The sequence below is a fragment of the Antechinus flavipes genome, chromosome 6 (assembly GCF_016432865.1).
Source record: "Antechinus flavipes isolate AdamAnt ecotype Samford, QLD, Australia chromosome 6, AdamAnt_v2, whole genome shotgun sequence".
NCBI lineage: Eukaryota > Metazoa > Chordata > Mammalia > Dasyuromorphia > Dasyuridae > Antechinus > Antechinus flavipes.
The window spans coordinates 227,888,872-227,912,100 of NC_067403.1; the positions used below are offsets into that span (position 1 = coordinate 227,888,872).

Below are 23,229 nucleotides of genomic sequence, written 5' to 3' on the forward strand. Positions count from 1 at the left end.
AAGGAGATCATATTTATAAAACACTTAGCCCAGTCACTGGGACATAGGAAATGCTATACAAATACTAACTATATTAATAGTTATTACTTATCCTTCAGTGTTGTTGTGAGGATCAAATGAGATCATATTTGTACTTAGCCCAGTCATTGGGATATAGTAAATGCTATACAAATATTAACTATATTAATAGTTATGATTAACAGGGATTATGCTAGCCACTAAGGATCCAAAAACAAAAGCTGCCTTCTGGAAACTTATATTCTTATAGAATAAGATACAGAAAGTGTTCTGCAGACTTAAACATTTTATACAGGATGTCCCATAAGTCTTAGTGCAGACTGGAGCTTCGTTTTAATAGACTTTGGGGACAGCCAGGATAAATGTTACTTGATAACTTGTTAAGAACTATGACCTTCTGGCATAAGGGAACTCTTGAGTGAGAAAAAGTCCTCTACCAGTGCAGTAGCTTTGCACTAACTTATAGTCTTAATGACTAGCACTTCAGGAGGTTAAATGAATTGGCCAAAGTTATCCAGTCCACATGTGTCAAAGGTAAGATTTGAACCCAGGATCTAGCTCTTGATCTATTATATCAATAAAAAATGTCAATCACATGGCCCACGGCCCTTCCAAGTGAAGCCCAATCCAAATTAAATTGTATTTGGGAAATATCCAATATAATAAAACTGCAATAGAACATAGATAATGTTAACACTTGTTTTTCTAAGTCAGTATGTGGGCTTCAGGGTGTCATTCTTAAATTACTATTTTAGTAGCCCCCATTTCTTTCTTTTTTGGAGGGGGGATTAGATCCATGCTTTTATTTTTGTTTGTTTGCTTTCAATTTAAATGTATTTATTTATTTTAATACACGTTGCTTTATGAATCATGTTGGGAAAGCAAAATCAGAACAAAAGGGAAAAAACATGGGAGAAGAAAAAACAAAACAAAACAAAAAAGAAGTGAACATAGCATGTATTGATTTATATTCAATCTCCATTTTTTTTTTTCTGGGAGCATATGGCATTTTCTGTCCAAAATCTATCGGGATTGCTTTGGATTACTCAATTACTGAGAAGAACCAAGTATTTCATAGTTGATGATCACACATTCTTTCTATTTTCCTGGTTCTGTTTGTTTCTCTCACCATCAATTAGTATAAATCTTTCCAAGGCTTTCTAAACTCAGCTTGTTCATCATTTTTTATAGAACAATAATATTCCATTACCTTCATTTGCCACAGCTTGTTCAGCCATTTCCCAATTGATGGGCATCCACTCATTTTCCAATTCTTTGTTACCACAAAAAGAACTGCTACAAAGATTTTTGTACATGTGGGTCCTTTCCCCTCATTTATGATTTCCTTGGGATACAGACCTAATAATGGCACTGCTGGTTCAAGGATATGCAGTTTTATAGCCCTTTGAGCAGAGTTACAAATTGCTCTGCATAACGGTTGGGTCATTTCACAACAATGCAGTAGTATCCTAGTTTTCCTACATCCGCTCCAACATTTATCATCATCTTTTCCTTTCATCTTAGCCAATCTGAGAAATGTGAGGTAGTACCTCAGAGTTGTATCTCAGAGATTTTCCTAATCAATAATAATTTAGAGCAACTTTTCATATGGCTATAGATAGCTTTAATTTTTTCATCTGAAAATTGTCTGCTCGTACCTTTTGACCATTTATCAATTGGGGAATGACTTGTATTCTTATCAATTTGACACAGTTTTTTATATATTTTAAAAATGAGGCCTTTATCAGAAACAATCTGTAAAGATTTTCCCCAGCTTTGTATTTCCTTTCATCTTGTTTCTGTTGCTTTTGTTTGTGCAAAACCTTTCTAATTTAATGTAATCAAAGTTGTCCATTTTGCCTTTTATAATGTTCTCTAGTTCTTCTTTGATCACAAATTTCTCCCTTCTCCAAAGATCTGATGGGTAAATTATGCCTTGTTCTCTTAATTTGTTTATGATATCATTCTTTATCCCCAAATCATGTACCCATTTTGACCTTATGCTGGTATGGGGTGTGAGATGTAGGTCTATGTCCATTTTCTGACATATTATTTTCCAGTTTCCCAGCAATTTTTGTCAAATAATGAGTTCTTATTTCAAACCTGGAATTTGGGGGTTTATAAAATATTAGATTATTATAAGCCTGATTATTGTGTCATGTGTATCTGATCTATTCCACTGATCCACCACTCTATTTCTTAGCCAGTACCATATGGTTTTGATGACTGCTGCTTTATAATATAGTTTTAAGTTTGGTACTGCTAAGCCACCATTCTTTGAATTTTTTTCATTAATTGCCTTGATATTCCTGACCTTTTGTACTTCGAGATGAATATTGTTATTATTTTTCCTAGTTCTGTAAAATAATTTTTGGCAGTTCAATTGGTATGACACTGAATAGTAGATCTAATTTAGACAGAATAGTCATTTTTATTATATTAGATCAGCCTACTCAAGAGCAATTGATATTTTTCCAAATGTTTAAATCTTACTTTGTATGAGAAGTGTTTTGTAATGGTGTTCATCTAGTTCTTGGGTTTGTCTTGGCAGGTAGACACCCAAATATTTTATTTTGTCTATAGTTATTTTAAATGGAATTTCTTTTTCTATCTCTTGTTTCTGGGCTTTGTCGGTAATATATAGACATGTTGATGATTTGTGTGGGTTTATTTTATATCCTGCAACTTTGTTAAAGCTGTGAATTGTTTCCAGTAGATTTTTGGATGATTTTCTAGTATTCTCTAAGTATATCATTATATTATCTCTAAAGAGTGTTAGTTTTATTTCCTCATTTCCTCTTCTAATTCCTTTAATTTCTTTTTCTTTTCTTATTGCTAAAGAGTGGTCCTCATTTCTGCATGATACCACACTGCCTCTTTCATCAGCTTTCTTAGGGAGTGCCCAACACAGAGCTTTGAATGATCTAATATTATTGGTGGCACAGTGGGAAAGAGCACTAGACTTGAAGTTGGGAAGATTTAGTTCAAATTCTCCCACAGGCTAGTTGAAATCACTGTTGCTGAAATCACAGGATCTCTTTCAGCCTCAGTTTCCTTATGGGAAAATTAGGGTAACAGCACCTACCTCTCAAGATTATTGTAGTAATCAAATGAGATAATGTGTAGTCATTAGCAAACCTTAGTGTGCCATGTAGTTTTTATTATTTTAATTACTTTAATAATAAATGAATTTAATAATTTGATAAATAATTTTATGAATAATATTAATATTGTCTTAATAATTATTTAAAATATTTGTTTTTCAATAGAGTATTTTTGATTTATCCAGGTTCACACACCTTCAAAAAAGCATTAGAAGTATAAACTGGTAATTGATACAAATATTATTTCCAATAATACAAATCATACCTTATCCATCCATCCTGATCTAACTCTTATTCAAAACTCCTGAATTCACCACAGGGAGTCAGGGTGGGACTTAACCATTGCCGGGGACCTTTTTCTCCTGGAAGACAATAAATATTTGTCAGATAAGTGGATGGATTTTCCCTCTTGCGGCCTCTTAAAGGTTAATCTATATCAACATTTGTTGGGAAATGTACAATCCATTTGTGTTTCTTCTCTACAGCCAGTTCAAGGCTTTGATTACGCCAAACAACATCTGGGTCAACAAGGAGCTGATGAAGAGGTCATCCCAGTGACCCAGGAAACAGTGGTCCTGCCCCTCCCGGTCAGAGATGCTCCTGCCTCCCAAGAAAGAGAAACTGCTCAAGACGGAAGCACCATTAAAACAGCCCAGTCCACTGAAACGAGGAAAAGGTGGGCATTTAGGGCCCCCCATCCCACCCCTGAGGGGTGAGGTGGGCAAATAAATGTGGCAGGCAAGGACTTGGAATTCACTCTGAGGTTTTTTTTAATGACACCTTGTGATTTCTCTGAGTTCTTGAAAAAGATTTTAGGTGAGATAGTGGGCTAGTCATGTAGAAAAAGACACTTTGCAAAGTCCTAGTGGTGAGAAAATGCCAGGATTATTAAGCTAATAGAAGCAAAGTATATATGAGGTAAGGAGAGAAGAGGAGAGAGATGTATTGAAGGTCTAGGAAAATAAAGAGAGAAAGAATACTTTCAACCAAGGAGATCAGGGCGGGCTTCAAGAAGGAGGTGGAAATTTCCTTAAAGGAAATAAAGAATTCTGAAAGGCCAACGAGAATAAGGAGACAACACATTTCTTGTTGTGATCTCAGAACCAATGCTTGCTATTTGATTGGCCAGCCGTGGAAAGTGATGGATAGACATGGCATATTTCCCTAGGAAAGCACTTTGTAAAGAGATGGCTATGGTCATTAATTTTAATTCAGCTCTTACCATTTAACAGCGTGGATGAGTTTTCTAGAGTGTTTAATTTATTCATAACCAAGAGGGTGAACTTGATTTATACATTTTTATTATGTCAATAAAGATAGGACAAGGATAAAGTCTTGTCCTGTGATTTCCAGGGAACTCCTAGGAAATTTCAGTACCACTCAACACCTTCTCTTCATCATATGCTCTCAGCCAGTCACCCATATCATTGAGGAGTGATGACCTACTTATGCAAATGTTATTCCTTTTTTGCCTCCCTCCCCCCAAATGGCTTGTTTGTTGTCATGTAGATGAGTTTCAAAAATATCTCATTTTTTTACCCAAATGTTTCAGCTAATAAGCAGCTCCCTCTAGACACAGTCTGTAACTAACCAAAGGATTAATATATAAACACAGGTAAGTTCTTTGGTGAAATTGGTTGGCTCACACCTTCCCCAGGGCATAGAATTAGCCAGGTCTTTTGATGGATAAGATTGCCGAGTATACTTGGAGACTCGAGTTCAGATCCAGCCTTCGCCACTAGGTGACTCCCTTAACTTCTCCTAGTCTCATTTTCCCCATCTGTAAAATGGGAAAAACAATAACACCTATTCTACAGTATTATTTTGAGGCTCAAATGAAACAATATTTATCAAGTGCTTTGCAAATCTTAAAGTATATAAATACCAACTATTGTTTTTAGAGAATTATTTGGGGTTCTCTATAGCAAAGTTTTTTACACTGTGATCACAACCCAATATGGAGTCATGTAACTGAATGTTGTGGTCATGAAATTATGATTTATTATAAGTAAATGTTTGATTTGTATACTTATTATATATACATATATATATGTATATATATCCATCCCTTGGGATTGTGTAAAAATTTATGAGACAAAAAGGGTCATGAGTAGAAAAAGTTTAAGAAGCCCTATTCCATAGCAATATATATAATATTGCTTTGAAAAGCATTAGCTGCTTTACAAATGTCAGGCATATAATGCTTAAATGTGTGTTTATATATATAGCATATTTATGTACATATGTACACATATACATATGTGCATGTGTAAGATCCCCTTTATATCCTCCTAATATATAGACAGAGCAGATAAGGAAATTAATGAGAACATGAGAATAATTTTTCTTTTTCTATTAATAATTGTACTTAGCACAAAGCACTACAGACAGCATGTGATAATATCTTTGCTTAATGAAGAAAAGAATAATATGTCTACATGAGTCCACATATGAGGAAATTGCTCTGATGGTTGGCACTATGAGTATTATTACATCCATTGCAGTGGCCTCCTAATTGGTCTCCTTGATTCTAATTTCTCCTGTCTCCAGTACATTCATTATGCCCCTGACAGCTACCAAAACAGAGAAATGACCCTGCACCTTCCTTTCTCCCCACATAAAAATTCTCAGTGGCTCCCTATTGCTTCTAGGATAAAATGTCAACTCCTCATTGTAGCATTTGAAATACCTCCACAATCTGATTCCCTCCTCCCTTCTCAGTCTCCCTTTATAACTACCTTCTTTTATACCATTTTCATTCCACATAAACTGGCCTGTTCACTGTTCCCTGACCATCCATCTGTTCCCATTATGAGTCTCATCGACACCATTCTCTTCAGAATTAGGACAATAAAGAGTAGAAAGGAGACTGGTTTCATGTTACCTGGGCATCTCTGCCTTCCTGGCTCCTATCAAAGGAAAGAAACTATTTTTGTGTGGGTGGAATGTGGCCCGGCGGGCCAGCTTCTCCCCTTGTTCTGCCCATTCCTGGAGAAAGCTGAGCCAGGTACCAAGTGACGGCTGACCTCCGAGAGATGAAGATCTTTCCACAGAGCGGTAGGAGATCAGAGCTGCATCTGGTGCTAAAAAGAGAAATAAGCACAGATTCCTAGTGAACTGTGCTGGTTAAGGACAGGTCCCATTTATCAATGCAGAAGGCCCAAAGGCAGTAGAAAGGGGATGAACATTTACTATTTAGTTTAACACTTAGAATATCGAATATATTTGGCAGATAAAGAAACTTAGAGAGTGGAGGTGAGTTAGGTAGGTTCCATCACAAACAGTTTATTAGTGACTGAGGCAGGATTCAAATCCTGGTTTTCAAGATTCAAAACCCGTACTCCATCCTCTATGGTTACTTTCTAGCGCTAAGTCTGTGGTCCTGTGTGTGGGCAGGGGGTAGGGCACCCCAACAATCAGTTTTAGAAGGAAGTGGCTGTGAATTGACCGGCTTTCGTGGCAGCTGCCAAAGCTTGGAGTTTGGAAAGGTGGCTTAGAATAAAGCCTGTCTTATTTACTGTTTCCAAAGCCACAACAGGTTAATGAAAGAAAAATAGGACCGGCACTTAAGTCCCCCCAGCTTTCTTTCAGAACTGAGTGTTTGCAAAACACTTGTCCTGGCTATGTGGGGAGGAGTGGGGAGGGGGAGCGAGCACTCGGGCTAAAGTGTTCTTTTGTGTGAAGTCGGAATCTAAGTGTGTGCCCCCATGGAGGGGCCGAGCCTGTAACCTTGGGATGGTCGGCTCCAACAGAAACTTACTGCCTCTCTTGTTGCCATGGTTACCTCCAGCAGGTCGCCCAGCGAGAACGGCTCGGTCCTTAGCAACGAATCAGGGAAGCCCAGTCCCGGGAGACCCTCGCCCCAGAACGTGACAGTGGCGGCCACAGCGCAGCAGCAGAAAGTGACAAAAGACGAGGGAAGGAAGAGAAATGGTGAGAGAGGGGCCCGAGGTCTGGGGCTGGGAGTCGCCTCCACCCGCTGCCATCATCCCTCCCTGGGACAGACCCACAAGCATCCCCATCACCCCTACCTGGCTCTGAGAACTACCAGTGTTAGAGCCGCTCTATCCGAGAGGCCAGACGAGTATTATCATCTCCATTTTACCAGTGAGCCAATCAAGATCACCTGGCTAATAAGGGGTCTCCTAGAACCAGCAACCTTTCTACTGCACGATGCTGTTTTCCCGGGTGCACAGGAGTATTACAGAAAGACCCCACCCTCTGAATACTCACCTACACCCCTACCACACTCTCCAAATTAATTATAATTGTTTTCACCTATGGTGTAATGGTTAGAATCCCAGACTTAGAGTCATTAAAATCTGGGTTCAAATGCTCCTCAGATACTTAGTGACCCTAAGTAAGTCAGATAAATTCCTTGAGCCATAGTTTCATCATCTGTGAAAAATGAGGAGGTGGGACTAGGTGTCCTCTTGGGCCCCTTCCACTTACATATGTGGTATCTTTTCCAATAATATAGATGCCCTCTGAAGGGTAGGATTTGTGTGTGTGTCTGGATCCTCAGGCTCTAGCATGGTGCCTGTTATACAGTAGGCACTTAATAAATATTGATTGATTATATCCCAAAGAGATGCATCTTCCCACTGTGGGGTGAGGGATGGTCTTCTATTGCCAGATACAGGTTCACATCAGAAATGCATACTACTACCATCTTGACTTTGAGCGAAACACTTTCACTGAACAGATTCACACCCCTAATACTCAGTCACTCAGTCAGACTACAAACATTTATTAAGCACTGACTATGCGGCAGGCATTATATTAAGTTCTGTTATAGAGAAGGGCAAAAACATAGTCTTCATCTTCATGATGCGTGGATAGTAATGTGGGGAGGGGATGCAAGATGCAGAAGGGAGCTGGCGAGGCGGGGTGTTGGGGAAAGGTACCTGAGCGGGAACCAGGTGGATCAATCTGTTAATAATGAAAAAGAAGCCATGGCTGATCCAGGCACATCTTCAAGTAGAAGTTCCTATTAGGAAATCACTAATAGGAGGAGGGGGAGAGCCACGGGGATGGATGGAGGCGTCTGTAGAGTGAGAAAACTCTTGACAGAGGTGGGAAAGTCCAAAATCAGAAGCAGAGCTGGGAGGAATTGAGCCATAGCTGGTCTAGACACACACTCTCAATGTAGACACACACATGAATACTATACAGAAACATCAATCCAATAAAACCAATAAAAAAGGCATTTTTAGTGCTAAATTAAAGAATAAGAAGGCAAAACACCTGTCTTCAGGAAATCCAGCCTCAGACACTTAGTAATTGTGTCTTCCTGGTCAAGTCACTTCACTCTTTTTGCCTCATCTGCAAAAGGAACTAGAGGGAAAAAATGACATACTACTGAAGTATCTTTGCCAAGAAAACCCTAAGTGGGATCTTTTCCCATCTTAATCTGGAGAGCTGGACATGACTGAACAGCAGAATTTGTTGAGCTGGGGAGGTACCATTGTGCTTTAAGAAAACCACCTTGATAACTATGTGATAGATGAATTAGAGTATGGAAAAGGACCAGCTTGGAAGCTTCATAAGTACCCACACCCCATAGCTACAAAACACCATTGCTTCCTTTCCAAATGTCCATTTCTTGGCTGACTGACTCCTTCCCATAGTCCTCTTCTCCTATCTTGATATATCCCTCTGTGTCTCTGTTCTTATCTGAAGAAGACCTGAGAGATCCTCTGTGGAGAGAAGGGATGTTTTTCCCTGGAGGTCTCCTTCACAGAAGTCTAATCCGTGGATCCTTGGGGTGTTAGCAGCTGCTTGTTGCCTCTCTGGATGAAGCTCATCTCTTATGGCATTTAAGATCTTTCACAGTCTGGTTCCAGCATGTCTTTTCACATGACTCACTCTTATTCATTTTATGATTCAGTTATATTGGCTCACCAGCTTTCCCTCACACATGGAAATATTACAGATTTGTAGATTTTGAGAGCTAGGAGGGCTTCAGGCGCCAACTGTCCAATCCACGTGCCAAAGGAATCCCCATTATCAGACTGTGACAAATGGTCATCCAGTCTTTGCTTGAGGACCTCCAGAACAGGGTAGCCCCAGCAATCCTTGGGGCAGCATCTTACCTTTAAGGAAGTTATCATCATTGGAGGGCAACCTCCACCCATTTTCCCAGCTCTGTCTTTTTAAACATAGCTATCATGTACTCCCATGAGCTTCCTTTTCAATTTACTTAAACTTTGGTGTCCAAAACTGAACACAGAGCTCCAGGTGCCTGACAATGGCAGAAGACAATGGGACTCTCAGTTCCCTGTTCCTGGAAACTATACCTCTCTTAATGTGCCTAAGATCACATTAATTTTTTTGACTTTTTTTAAACCCTAAATCCTTTCCAGAATAACTTAGAGCTTTCCATATCTCCCCTGTATCATGCTTGAACAGTTGATTTTTTGTATTCAGATCCAAGTCTTCACATTTACTCTATTGAATTTCATCTTTTAGATTCAAACCAGTGTTCTAGTCTACCAGCATCCTTTTGGATAATGACTCCATCATCCAGAATGTTAACTGTTCCTCCTCAGATGAAAATTTGACGCGCATCCCTGTCTATGTTTTCATCCAAGTCACAGAGAAGCAGAGGGAATGACAGTGGCCCAAAGGCCAAGCTTTGAGGCATCCCCACTAAAGCCCCTTTTCCAAGTCTACAGTTCTGCATTAATTCCCCTCAATCAACCACGTCTAAAATTTACCTAATTTTAATTCATGTAGCTTGTTGATAAGTATCATATCTAAGACTTTGGAAGTTTCATATATAATAGAAAGAGCCCTGGCCCTATAGTCAGAAGATCTGGGTTCAAACTCCACTTCTGTCACTTATTTTCTGCATTACTTTGGGTGAGCCATTGAAATTCCTTTTACCAAAGTGTTTTTCTTTATAAAATGAAAGAGGTGGATTAAATGGCTTCCTGGGTCTCTTCCTGCCCTAAATCTATATTCTTGTTGCTATGCTGCCATCTAAGCATATCATACAGTAATTCTATGTACTGTATTCCTCCAGTATACCCACTGAATTACTGGCCTTCAGAAAGGGCTCAATAAAATTTGTGGACTCATAATCCTCCCCAAACCTGATCTTGTACTCTTAAAAATAGGCCAAATATATAATTTTATTTTGAAATATTGGGGAAAGGAAGGGGGAAGGAAGGAAGAAAAGGAAGAAAAGAAAGAAGGAAGGAAGGAAGGAAGGAAGGAAGGAAGGAAGGAAGGAAGGAAGGAAGGAAGGAAGGAAGGAAGGAAGGAAGGAAGGAAGGAAGGGAGGGAGGGAGGGAGGGAGGGAGGAAGGAGGGAGGGAGGAAGGAGAAGGAAGGGAAAAGAAAGGAAAGGAAAGGGAGAAAAGAGAGGAGAGGAGAGAGGAAAAGAAAGGAAGGAAAGGGGAAAGGAAAGGAAAAGGAAAAAAGAGGAAGGAAGGAGGTTAACACACTACATCTAGAAGCAATAGTAGAGTTTAAACGATCATGGTTCCAGAACTGGAAAGGGACGAAGTGTCCAGATAGCAAAATGTAGCATGGTTGGGAAGATAATTTAGTTAAGATTTAATATTTAGGTCTTCAAACATCAGGAGAAAAAGTTCAAGCCGATTTATCAAATACAAAATTCAATAGATACTAGACCAGAACTCCAGATTTAGCTTTAGAGAGAACTAGACTTGAGTCCTTAGTATTGAAGAGACTTCTTTTTGGTAAGAACAGTTGCATCTCATGTTTAATACAAAGCCTCCCCTCAGAGACCCTGCGAGTCAGGTATTTCAGATATATTATTTGTGCTTAACAAGTGAAGGATTTGAAGCCCATAGCTCTGAAGAGTCACCTATAGACATAGGCTCATGGATTTGGAGTGGGAGGTCATCAAATCCAAACCCATCATTTTACAGAGTTGTAAACTGAGGTTCAGTGAGACTAAGTGATTTGCCCAGTAGGGCAAAAGAAAGTGACTTGCCCAGCTTTCTTTTCAGAGTCACACTTCAACCCATGCAGTTAAAGTGGATATTATTAAAAAGGACAGTGGATATTTGAATTGGATTCTTTTCATTTCTAGTTTAGCATGTCACCTGAGAAACTACAAAAGGCCCCAGTTCACACATCTAATATGGGTCTGAGGGAGGATTTGAATCCAGGTCAATCCAAGTTTGGTTCTCTCTGCACTAAACCATGATGTCTCTCATTATTTTAGAGAACAAAGAAAATAGCTTATAAGAAGGGAATCATTAGTGAGTTCGTTTTAAATCCCACCAAAAAAGGGATTTAGAAGGGGTGGAAAAAGAAACAAATATATATTAAATACTTAGTATGTTCCAGGCACCATGCAAAGTATTTTACACATATCATCTCATTTGATCCTTGGGAGATAAGTACTATTATAGTTATACCCATTTTAAATTAAGGAAACTGAGGCAAACTGAGATTGATTGACTTTTCCAAGATCACACAGCTAGTGAGTGTTTGAGGCTGGATTTGAATTCAGGTCCTCCTGACTCTAGAGCTGGTGCTCTATCCACTGTGTCACCCCCAAATACACTTTTCATTGAAAATTTTGTTCCCTGACATACAGGAATCCATCTCCTTTTTTCTTGAGACAGGCATTTCATTCCATTTTTGTATCCTTCTCAAAGTTAGGAAATGTTCCCTGAAGTCAAGCCTGCATCCACTTTTCTGAAGCTTTTACCCATGGGGGCAAGCCAGATTCTCCTACGAATCACCCCTTTGGACACCATCAGTTATAGGGGTGCTCCCCCAGGTTTTCTCTTCTTGAAATACCTTATTCTTTCTGGCCCCTTGATGCCATATTTTCCTCAAAACCACCTGCCATCTTGGTTCTGCCCTCAAGAAATTCTAGTTTCTAGCCCATGGCTGCCCAACTGGCAATAATCCTCAAAATGTGGTTTGACCAGGGCGGAGACCAGGGGGACTCTTGCCTCTGCTCAATGCCCAGGACATTCATTTTGTCATATTTACTCTTCCCCCCACCCCTTCGATCCAGACCTGATTTCATCAGTGTGGGGAACCTCCCAGTCTAAGACCTCCCTCCACTGATTCAGAGTCACAAATCATCTGTAACTGAGTCTAAAATGTTACTTGAAGCACTAAAAGGTCCAGACACTTGCCTGGGGTCACACAGCTAAGATGTATTACACTAATCTAAGTCTTCCTGGCTCGGAGACTAGCCTTCTTCTCTCCCCATTACACTGCCTCTTGTCAGCATATGGAAGCTTCTCGTTTCAGGCAGGAAATCTGGTCTGAGTAACTTGTCTGATATGGAATGCCAGTTAATGGCATAAACTGGGGTTCACACACAGTCCTCCCGGGGCTACTCACTCTCCTTGCTACATGGACAAGTAGGATCTTGTAAATACAAATTTCAGAGAAGAGTTTTTTTGCTATTAAATTCTCCATTGTCAGCCAGTAAACATTTATTAAGCACCATTGCTAAGTTCTGGGCTTAGAAGACAGTCCCTGCCCTTGAGGAGCCCACAAATTGATAAGAGAGACTACACACACACACACACACACACACACACACACACACATAAGAGCTGGATGCTGGATGACTAGGATGTCATTAACAGAGAGAAAGCACAAGAGAATGAAAACAGATTAAAAAAAGACTTCCTATAGAAGATGGGATCAAAAAACAAGCTGCTTGAATAACTTCTTATTGGATTATGGAAGGTCTTATCTGCCCTCTAAAGTAATTTCATTTACTGGCTTTAATTTGACTCATCTTTTGGGCTACATTTAGTGACAGAATGATACAAGCTGTGTGTTTCTGGATAATTTAAATAACATCTCAATCTGTCGAGAAGATGGGAGTAGGGTGGACAGAGGCAAAAGCATGACAAAATTGCTATTACATCCATATTTTACGTAACATCTAAAACATATTTTGTTCCTAAATTGTCTACTTCCTTGTGGGAACAGGGGGCTTAAATTTATCTCTTGCTGAGTTGCCCTCAATACATTTTCAGTCTTTTAGTTATTTAAATGGGATATACTTAAAAAAGAAACAAATCACATGGGTGCATCTAAGGCCCAGTATTCCTTCTGTCACTCAGTTAAGAGAGAGGCAAGACAGATTTCAGCTATTGGAATTGAAAAGTCTGTTGGAAAAGGAAGGATTCACTTTACTGTCATTCAGTGATAAATGCTCAAAACGAGCATTCGCTAAGTCCCTACTGTGTGCCAGGCAATGTGCTCAAAGCTATGAATAAAAAGAAAGACAAATTATAGTCCCTGTTCTCAAGGAGTTCACATTCATATGGGGAAGACTACACCAAAGTAATTATATCCAGGATAAATTGTGGCTGAACCCAGAAGAAGGCACTAAGATTAAAGAGAACTGGCAGAGGCTTCTTGTATTTTTAGCTAAGACCTGAAAGAAGCCTGGAAAGCCAAGAGGTGGAGATGAGGAGAGAATTCCAGGCCCAGGAAACAGCCAGGGAAAAAGTCTGGAGTCCAGATGGAATAGCTCATTCAAGGATTAGCAAAAAGAGCAGTGTCACTGGATTGATAAATATGGAGAAAGGAAGAAGGTGTACGAAGAATGGAAAGGTGAGGAGGAGTCAGTTTATGAAGGGCTTTAAAAACTAAACAGAGAATTTTAGATTTGATCTGAAGATAATAAGGAGCCCACTGGGCATTTTTTGAATAAGGGGATGACTTCCCTGGCTCGTGCTTGAGGAAGGTCAACTTGACAACTCAATAGAGCAGGACTGACTTGATGCAGTGAGAGAACCCAGTCAGTGATTGCCATAGACAGGAAAGAAGTGGGTTCTGAGGGGAATCAACAGAGAAATAAATGGTTATCACCTTGAACTGGCCTTTTGGGATTGTTGGGGAAAAGGCGTGTGCTGCTTTTGACTAAAGAAATCAATCAAACTATGAAATCATTTGCGAAGGAATGATTTATGATTGGAAATCTGGCATGGTGGATAGACTTAAGTCAGGAAGATTAGAGTTGAAACTGTCCATTATTGATACTAGCTTAGAGAGTCTTAGCAAATCAATTATTTTTTCTTTGCATCAGACAGGTTCCTAGACTGACCCTCTAAGGTATAGATTCTTTTGATTTCAGTAAAAAAATTCCATTATTTGGGAGTATTGCTCGCTAGAACTGGGACTCCTTTGACTAAAAAGGACTGACAGCATTTATGAATAACATTTTTATTGTAAACCTTTGAGGTCAGGAACTGTATCTTATTTGAGTTTTGTTTTCCCAGTCCATACTTAATAAATGTTTATGAGATGGAAAGTTAACTTTGATATCTGAGTCAAGGTAAAATATAGCTCAGCATTTTGTTGATTGAATTATTGCTCTGTAAATGCAGGTATCTCGATATGAATTAATGGATCAAATATTTATTAAGGTTTTACTTTGTGCTGGGCACTCTGCTAAATACCAGAGATATAAATACAAATAAACCAGACAGGCTTTGCCAGTGAGAGGCTCAGATCTGAATAGAAAAAGACAACACAATTAAGGGGAACTAGAGAGGTGGGGGAGAATTATGTTATGGGAAGGAGGGAGGTGAGGGAGAGTATGTTCTATTTCCAATCATGGCAGGAGCTCAGGGTTCCCAGGGGAAGAACCAGTAGGAGGGTGAGGCAGATAATTACCAGAGTACAGGCAGCATTTAATTCCAAAATGGCGTGCAAGTGGTGGAACGAGAGCAGCCAAAGTTGACCTGCATAGTCCACTGTGCTTGCCTTGGAGTCAGGAAGATGAGTTTGAATCCTGGTTAAGCATATACAAGCAGCCTGGAGCCCCATGAGCTTATTCCTCACCTCTGCTCCCTCAAATCTCTCTCTCTTGCAAGGTTTAGCTCAAGGGCCACCATCTTTTTGAGATCTTTCTTCATCCTCCAAACTACTAGTACTGCCCCTCTTTTGAAATGATTTTGTTTACCTTTTTAGTTTACTCAAATATTTACATATTGTTTGTCTTGCTAAAATGTAAGCTCCCCGAGGGCAGAGATAGTTATATTTTTGTCCATGGACTTCCATTGATTAGCTCAGACCTTGGCATAGCAGAGACTTAAATGCTTGTAGAATTGAATTGTAATGATTGACGCTCATATTCATGAAATCACAAATCTTGGAAATATAGAAAAGAATCACTCCGTGAGGTGGGCAAGGAAAATATGATTTTCCCCATTTTCCAGATGGGGAACCTGAGGCTGAAAATGGTGAGATGACTTCTTGACACACGGCACTCTGTCACCCAATGCTGGAATGACTTCCTTCTCACAGATGCCTCTTACAAGCTGCCACCTACACCCATCCCTTTTAGGCTCCTCCAATTGTTAGTGTATCTTCCCCCAAAATTACTTCACATTTTTATTATATATATTGTGTACATGTTGCAGCTCCCCTCCCCAGAATGTTTGTTCCTTGAGTGCAGAGATTATTTCATTTTTATCTTTGTAATTCAGGCATCTAGAAAAATGCACAAGCAGGTGCTAAAAAATGCTGATTGATTTTGAAGGTATTCTAAAAATCAAGGTTTCTTAAATTACTAGTCTTGTCATTATGGTTCTTGAGCCTAAAAGCACTTTATAGGTCTTCTTATACAATCTTTCCCTTCACAAAAAAGATGAAGTCTTATCGCTCAGTCAATCAACAAACATTTATTAATTTCTGTCCCAAACAACGGGGCTAAAAAGAAAAGCAAAAACCTAGTCCCTTCCCTCAAAGAGGTCGCATTCTAAAGGACTCTGGGACATAGGTTCCCAGCCCCAGATCTGGAAGAGACTTCAGAGATTATCGACTCCAAACCCCTCACTTTGAGGATTAGGAAACTCAGTCCCAGAGAAGTGTGACTTGTCAGTCAGCAGATATTTATGAAGCACCTACTGTGCGCCAGGCACCTTACTAAGCTAAGGTCATAAAAGCATCAAGTAGCAAAGATAGAATTTAGGATTTAGAATCATGGGTAGAAGCTAGAAAAGGCCCCAGGGGAAACTCATTATTTTACATGTGAGGCAAATGATTCCCAGGGAGGTTGAATGACTTCTCCACATTCACACAAGTAGTGAATGACAAAATCATTTAGCTACTAGGTGTCTGAGGTGGGAAGAAAAGCTGGGACTCCTGACCTCAAGGAAGGTCCCTTTCCCCTTTACCTCCTCCGTAAAGGCTCTCTCTCTCTCTCTCCGCAGCCCAGAAGGTCATTTTCTAAGGCCATTGCTTGGCTGGCCAGAACTCTATCGGGCTGTCCATCAGTTATCTTCCTGATTTCTCTCTTTCTCGGTGACTCCCTCCCCACTCTTTATTCTGGTTATACATCTTCTGGTAGCATCTCTCATACCACATCTTGCCCACCAGCCACCATGGAATAAAGTTATTTATTTGCATTTTTCCTTAGTGCCTGTGAGCGATGAAGAAGAAGGCGCCGGTCTCTTTGATAGCACAGGCAAGCCAGTAGCTGATCCATTTGACACCTCCTCGGGCTCTGTACAACTAATCGCCATCAAGCCAGCTGCGCTGGCCCCTGCCCACCCGGCCTCTGAACGGAGCCAGGAGTCAGCCATCATTAATGGAGAGGTAAGGACTTTGGGGAGATGCTGGCGAAAATCAGGCATTAGATTTGAGAGAACCTAGGGAGGGAAAGGCCGTTTCTGAATAATCAGTTACAAGGACCTTTCTTTTTTCAGTGGGAAAGGTCTGGACTTGTGCTGATATATAGTTGATTCAGAAATACAAGCCAGAATGAGAGGCAATTTCTCTATTTCTCTGTTCCTTTCTGATTCAGTTATTTTTGGTTCTCTGAGAGCTGTGTGATTCCAGGGAGTGAGGTGGTCTGGGGCTATCCGTGTGTGTATGTATGAATATATACATACTATACCCACGTATGTATGAATATATACATACTCTGTCTCATACAGAGAGACAGAGAGAGACAGACACAGAGAGAGAGAGATAGGGAGAGAGAGACAGACAGACAGAGAGAGACAGAGACAGAGAGTGAGACAGACACAGAGAGAGAGAGAGAGAGAGAGAGAGAGAGAGAGACAGAGAGAGAGACAGAGAGACAGAGAGACAGAGAGTGAGAAAGACAGACACAGGGAGAGAGAGAGAATCATGTCATTTTCCTACCCAATAAATTTTTCCTATTACCTCCAGGATCAAATATAAAGCCCTCTGTTGGGTATGCAAAGCTCTTCACATATGTATAAATGTGTGTGTGTGTACAGTTACCCCTTACACATCATGGGGGTTCGGGGCACAGCACCTCCACAATCTGGAGAATCTGTGAAGGATTTTGGCCCTCCCTTCATGTCAAAGAGGGAATCTGAGTGACTATGGTATTAAAAGGTAAAATGTGCTGATATAAAACATGTTGATAGTCTATAATTCTATACATATATTTCTTGCATTTCTGAGTTTCTGTGTCTTTTGCTGGCCTTTATATGCCATCTGTAACTTCTGAAAAACTCCCCCTCCAAATCCCCATTTAATTTTTATGCCAATTTTAGATATATCAAAACTACAGTGGGGAAAGTCGCAATGTGGAAGGGGTAACTGTGTGTATATAGAGATATAGATATAAATATGTATATGTATGTATATGTACATATGCCTAATAGGGAAGACAAGATGAAAATTATTCGGCACAAAAAGTATAAATACAGAGTAGGCAAAAGTGAAGTCAAAGGGAAGGCGCTAGCAGCTGGAAGAGTCCATGAAAGAAGTTCTCTAAATAAATTGGGATCAAAGATGCATCTTGGGATGCTGAGTTAGAGGTGATGTGGGAAAGTATCCCAGGCATGGGAAAGAGCCAAGGCAAAGACATGGAGGTAGGAAATGAGGCATCCTGTGCAAGGAACAACAAGTACGTGAGCTAGTATAGTTTTATTGTAGAACATGTAGCAGGAAGTAAAGTTCAAGAAAATGGGAAAGGAAAGAAGCGTTTAGGTTGAAAAGAGTTTTAAATGGCAGAAGGTATGCTAGATCTTGGAGGTGATAGGGAGCCACTGAAGTTTTCTGAGTGGGAGAATGACAACAAAAACACTTTGATGGCTGAGAGGAGAATGAATTCGAATACATAGGAACTTGAAGCAGTGTGTATACAATAGAGAAAGATTTGAAGACAAACAATATGTAAATATTTGACAGTGATTATTCATAATGTATATAGTGCCAATGATCATATCTTGAGCTAGAGAAGAGCTGAGTATATAGCATATATTGTCAAACAAGATCCATTTGTCAAACTGTGTTTTTCTGTTTTTGTTTGTTACAAGGAGGGGCTCGCTGAGTAGAAGGATAGGAGGGATATATTTGGAAATAAAAATGATAAAAAGACCAAAGATGTTTGTTTAAAAAGATTTTTTTAAAATGAGTGTCAAGACATCACTGTGCAAACAAACCAACATTGAGTTGTTCTGATGAAAGACCATTGAATGATACTTACTAATGATGGATCCAACACCGGATTGAGAGTCAGGAAAACCTAGATTTAAGTCCCATCTCAAATACTTAGTAGCTCTGACCTTGGAGAAATCAATCCCTTGATCACCCCGAGATTTGCCCTCCTCATCTATAAAATGGAATTATAATGGCACCTGCCTCACAAGATTTTTATGAGGACTAAATGAGGCGACTAGGTGGCTCAGTGGTGCAAGCACTGGACCTGAGATTTAGGAAGAGTTCAAATGCAATCTCAGACTTGTACTGACTGTATGATCTTGGACAAGTCATTTTATCTCTTCTGCCTCGGTTTTCTCATCTGTAAAACATTCATAATAACAGCAGACATCTCCCAAGATTTTGAAAACAAAATAAGATAATATTTGTTATATGCTTTGTCGACCTCAAGGTGTTTTATTATTATTAAAGGTGATAATGTATGTTAAAGTGCTTCCCTGTGTCCCTCTCCTACATAAATGTTTCAGTTCTCACTTGCTGTAACTATATAACACTTGACAGTTTACAAGATACATTATATATTAATATATTAACTAATTAACATATTAATACTCTTAAAAATTATTCTGTTTGACACAATGATGACCCCCAAGAGGCAAGTAGGAAAGATAAGCTTGTTCCCATTTTATGGGTGAAGAAACTGAGGATCACAGAAATAAAATGATTTTGTCCAGGCTCATTTGGCTAGTTAATGGCTGAGTTGAGAATGAATTCCCATCTCCTAGTCCCCAGAACTTGGAATCAGAACAACTTTGATTCAAATCCCCCTTCATAGACTTAGCTATATTATTTCTTAAATGGGAGGGAAGGGGGGTGTTGGATTCTATGACCTCTAAACCTTTGATCCTCTAATCTATGGCCTTTCAAGCCCAACATGGCAGATCCCTTTGAGGGGGGGGCCAATTCCCTGATAACCCAATCATGTGTTCATCTATCAGCTATCATGCTCAGTTTATCTTCCCATTTTATTGCTGTGTGTGTCATGACAGTTGCTTAACTCAATGTTCATCGCATTTTCTATTTGCTTTTTATCTACTGGCCCATATCCCTATAACCAAAAACAGGAGATAAATATTTTCTCAGAAATGGGAGATTCATTACCTGATTATCGTTTATTAACAGTGAAAACCTACTTGATATCCAGACTCCTCAGGGAAGGACTCCTTTTTCTGTCTTTGTATTACCAGTGCTTGTAACGCAATTGGGGTTTAATCCCAGATTTCTTTCTTAAGGACCATGCCATAGACCCAAATCACATTGATTTTCATTGATTGGCCAAAAGTAAATCCCAAGTCAAGCCACTGGGTTATTATTTGCATCCTGATTGGCTCAGAGTGAATGTAAACAGCAATTGTTGTTTTGACCAGAAACCCTCCCAGATTAATTTTTTTTAACTAGATAAAAGAGGCCATTCTCTGCCTCATTATTTACTAAACCTTAATCACTGAATGGGTGTTGCCTCAGTCAAACTGAGACCTGTTCTTAAAAAAGCCTTGGTTAGCCTCTGTCTGTATCTTAATGTCTTAAAGCAGAGGGGTCAACTTCTTGGGAAGTTCCAGTGCTGTTGGTAGGACTGAAGCAGATGAAAATGTAATTGAGAAATGTTTAATAAGACAAATTAATTTATTTTTAATTAAATTAATTAACTGAGATTAAAATAATTACATGAAATGTAATTTATAAGGCAATACAACATAGACAATGTGGATGTTGTGCTTTCCTAAGTCCCTAGGCAGCCTATAGGGATCAGTTTCTATTAGAATTTGAAGACCCTGTGTTAGAGAATTGCCTGGAGATGCTAAGAGGTTAAAGGACCTATCCAGAGTCTCTTGCAGGATTTGAATCCAGGTCTTCTTGGCTTCAAGGTCAGAAATCTATCCATTTTTAATAGGTGCCTAATAAATGGTTCATGGATTTGGAGCTAGAGGGAACCCTTAAAGTCATTATAGTATAGATGTCTTTATATTGATGAGAAAACTCAAACTCAGAGCAGGTAAGGGACTTGTCCAAGATCACACAAGTAATAAATGACAGAGCAGAATTTGAACCCAGGTCCTTAGATTTCACATCCAAAATTTTCCTGCTATCACATGAGATGACTAAAGTTTGAATCTATTTGGGATAACCATAGTTCACATTTACATCCCGCTTTTACAACAGTCTCTGAGTATTTAGTCTAAACATGAGATGAGGAGACTGAGTCTCACTTTTTGCCCATGGCCACACAAATAGAAAATACAAAAAACCGAATCTTGACCCAGGTTTTCCCCGGGCTCAGTCTTCAGCTCCAAAAGGGGGGAAATATCACAGTTGAGTCCCCATAGAGAGGACAAAATTACAAAATGAAAGGTAGTGCGCCTAGTGGATGAAGAGCTGAGTCAGGAGGCCCCGGGGATAAGGGCAGCCTCGGATACAGCCTTTCCTGGCCCCCAGTCACGTCTCTGGGATTACAGATTGCAAAGCAGGTGCTGATTGTGCTGTGGTAGAAGGAATTTCCTTACCTGAAGTTTCTTAGACCAATAAACTCACAGGTTTGAAAGGAAAAAAATTGCAGGGCAGCGTCTGGGGAGAAGGCCCGGCCGGCTGCTTCAAAGCCTCGCACACCTGCCGGGCCCCTCTCCTGAGGATCTGCTCTCTCGGCAGGTGAACAAGGCCTTGAAGCAGAAGTCTGACATCGAACACTACCGCAACAAGCTGCGCCTCAAGGCAAAGCGCAAAGGCTATTATGACTTCCCTCAAGTGGAGGGGAACAAGGCGCTGACGGAGCGGAAGATGTACGAGAAAGCCCCCAAGGACCTCGACCATGTCTTGGATCCCGAGCCCGAGGCGCCCTCTCCATTTGGCGAACCTAAGAACAGGTAAGTCCGGCGGCTGCCTGGAAGAGTAACGGGCGTCCAGGGGACAGTGGGTCCCCGGGATGGATGCGTCTCTGACTCGGAGGTCATTGGCCGTGGAAGCCTGTCGGCCTTTCTCTTCCATCAGGGATATTGCTTGGGACTCGGAGGAGCGCTGAAATTCAGGGCTCAATAGTGGGTTAGCAGGAGAATAAATGGAGGAGATGGGGGGACATGGGAGAGAAAGCCCTCACAGAACTTCTTACATGATTTGTTTTAGGCTACCTTACAACGTAGTCGGGAGGAGGTGGTTTGGCCAATCAGGGAACTGCACGGACCTGAAATAACCGCTTAGGTGTCATCCGGGGTCCAGGGGAAAGAGCATCCCCTTTTCAGTGGCTCTGAGATAAAATCCGATCTGCTTTATCTGACACTGAGAGTTGTTCTAAATCTGGCTCGGCCCTGTCTTACGTGACTATCCCTCGCTCATTCCCTCATGGTGACCATTCTCTGAGAACCGTGTCCCATCTCCCTCCTCCATGACTTTGTAGGAGATTTTGCCTTCCAGGATACTCTTCCTCTTCTCCTCCATTTCCTGGAAATTCTGCCTTTAAAATTTTGGGCAAGCAGCTTTTCCTGATTCCCTCTATTTCTTAATGCACTTCTTCTGGAATGGCTTTGTGTTTATTTGTGTACATCTGGCGCTTATGTGCATGTGTTGTTCACTTCCCCCTGCCGGTAGAAACTCTGTGAGGGCAGGGACCATTTTTAATTTTGGGAACCCAATGCCGGCCTACAGTACAAATTTAATAAAAGCTTATTGGATTGCATTGAAATCAGAGGACATGGGTTTACCTCCTGACTCTGACACTTACTACCTCAGTAATCTTGGGCAAGTCATTTAATATATCTGGACCTTAGTTTTCTCATCTATAAAAAAATAATTTATCACCCCTGAGCCTCAGTTGCCTTATCTGTAAAAATGAAAGGGTCGAATTAGAATGTGTCTGGGTCCCTTCCTGCTTTCCATCTGTCTTCCTTTGCTGTTCAACTGTTTTAATATCTTTCTCCCCCAAGAAGAGGAAAATTGCATTCAGGAGGCCTTCGCCATCCATCAAGTCTTGTAGGCCTCCTGCCTCGAGTTCAGTGCTGGGCCAAATGTCTATTTTTCTAGGCCGGGCTTTTTCTCTGATGTGCAAACGTGTCATAAATTGGAGAAGAAAGATATAGAGAGTTCAGTGCTGACATTATTTTCTGGGTTTCAGGCAGATAAATAGTTTGCCCTTCCATCTTCTTGAACTGAACTGTAGGGCTATTTATTTTGCAGAGACATAAAATTCCCTCTGAAAGGATATATATACATTGCAAGAGCAAAAATAAAATTGTTTCTTTTCTCTGAGACACTTTGCAGAGAATGTAAACCCTCAGTTGATTGTAAACTCCTTGAGGACAGGGGCCGAGTGCTGTACTGAGCAGATGCTCTGTTACTGTTTATTGAGTCAAGGCAAACTGAACTTAAATTGGAACCATCAGTCAGGCAATTGACATTTATTAAGCACCTATATTTATGAGCACTTGAATGGAGTTTTACTGGGAATGGAGTGTATGTTCAGAGAGCCTGGGGATGGGTGAAGATTGAGAATAGTACAGATGGAAATAAGGTTGAGTCACAGAGATTTCCAAGATTGCTTACAAAAAATGTCATCAGCTAAGTCAGTCAATCTACAAGCATTTATTAAGCACTTACTGTATTCCAAGCATCTGTCTAAAACTTGGGTTACAAAAACATGGCAACAATGCTAGGATTCTAATGGGTGAGACATC

General features: G+C 40.2%; 1 protein-coding gene across 5 annotated transcripts in view; it reads left to right on the top strand.

Moving 5' to 3' along the window:
* The window catches only part of KIAA1549L (KIAA1549 like), a 284,289-nt gene that overhangs the window by 202,705 nt on the left and 58,355 nt on the right, over positions 1 to 23,229 (top strand). For 4 of the 5 annotated variants that reach the window (XM_051967501.1, XM_051967504.1, XM_051967503.1 and 1 more), the window contains exons 12-15: positions 3,608 to 3,798; positions 6,913 to 7,055; positions 16,509 to 16,687; positions 21,215 to 21,429. In XM_051967501.1, coding sequence (XP_051823461.1) covers positions 3,608 to 3,798; positions 6,913 to 7,055; positions 16,509 to 16,687; positions 21,215 to 21,429 — 728 coding nt within the window. The remainder of the gene's footprint in view (positions 1 to 3,607; positions 3,799 to 6,912; positions 7,056 to 16,508; positions 16,688 to 21,214; positions 21,430 to 23,229) is intronic. The other variant, XM_051967502.1, reaches the window with a different exon arrangement.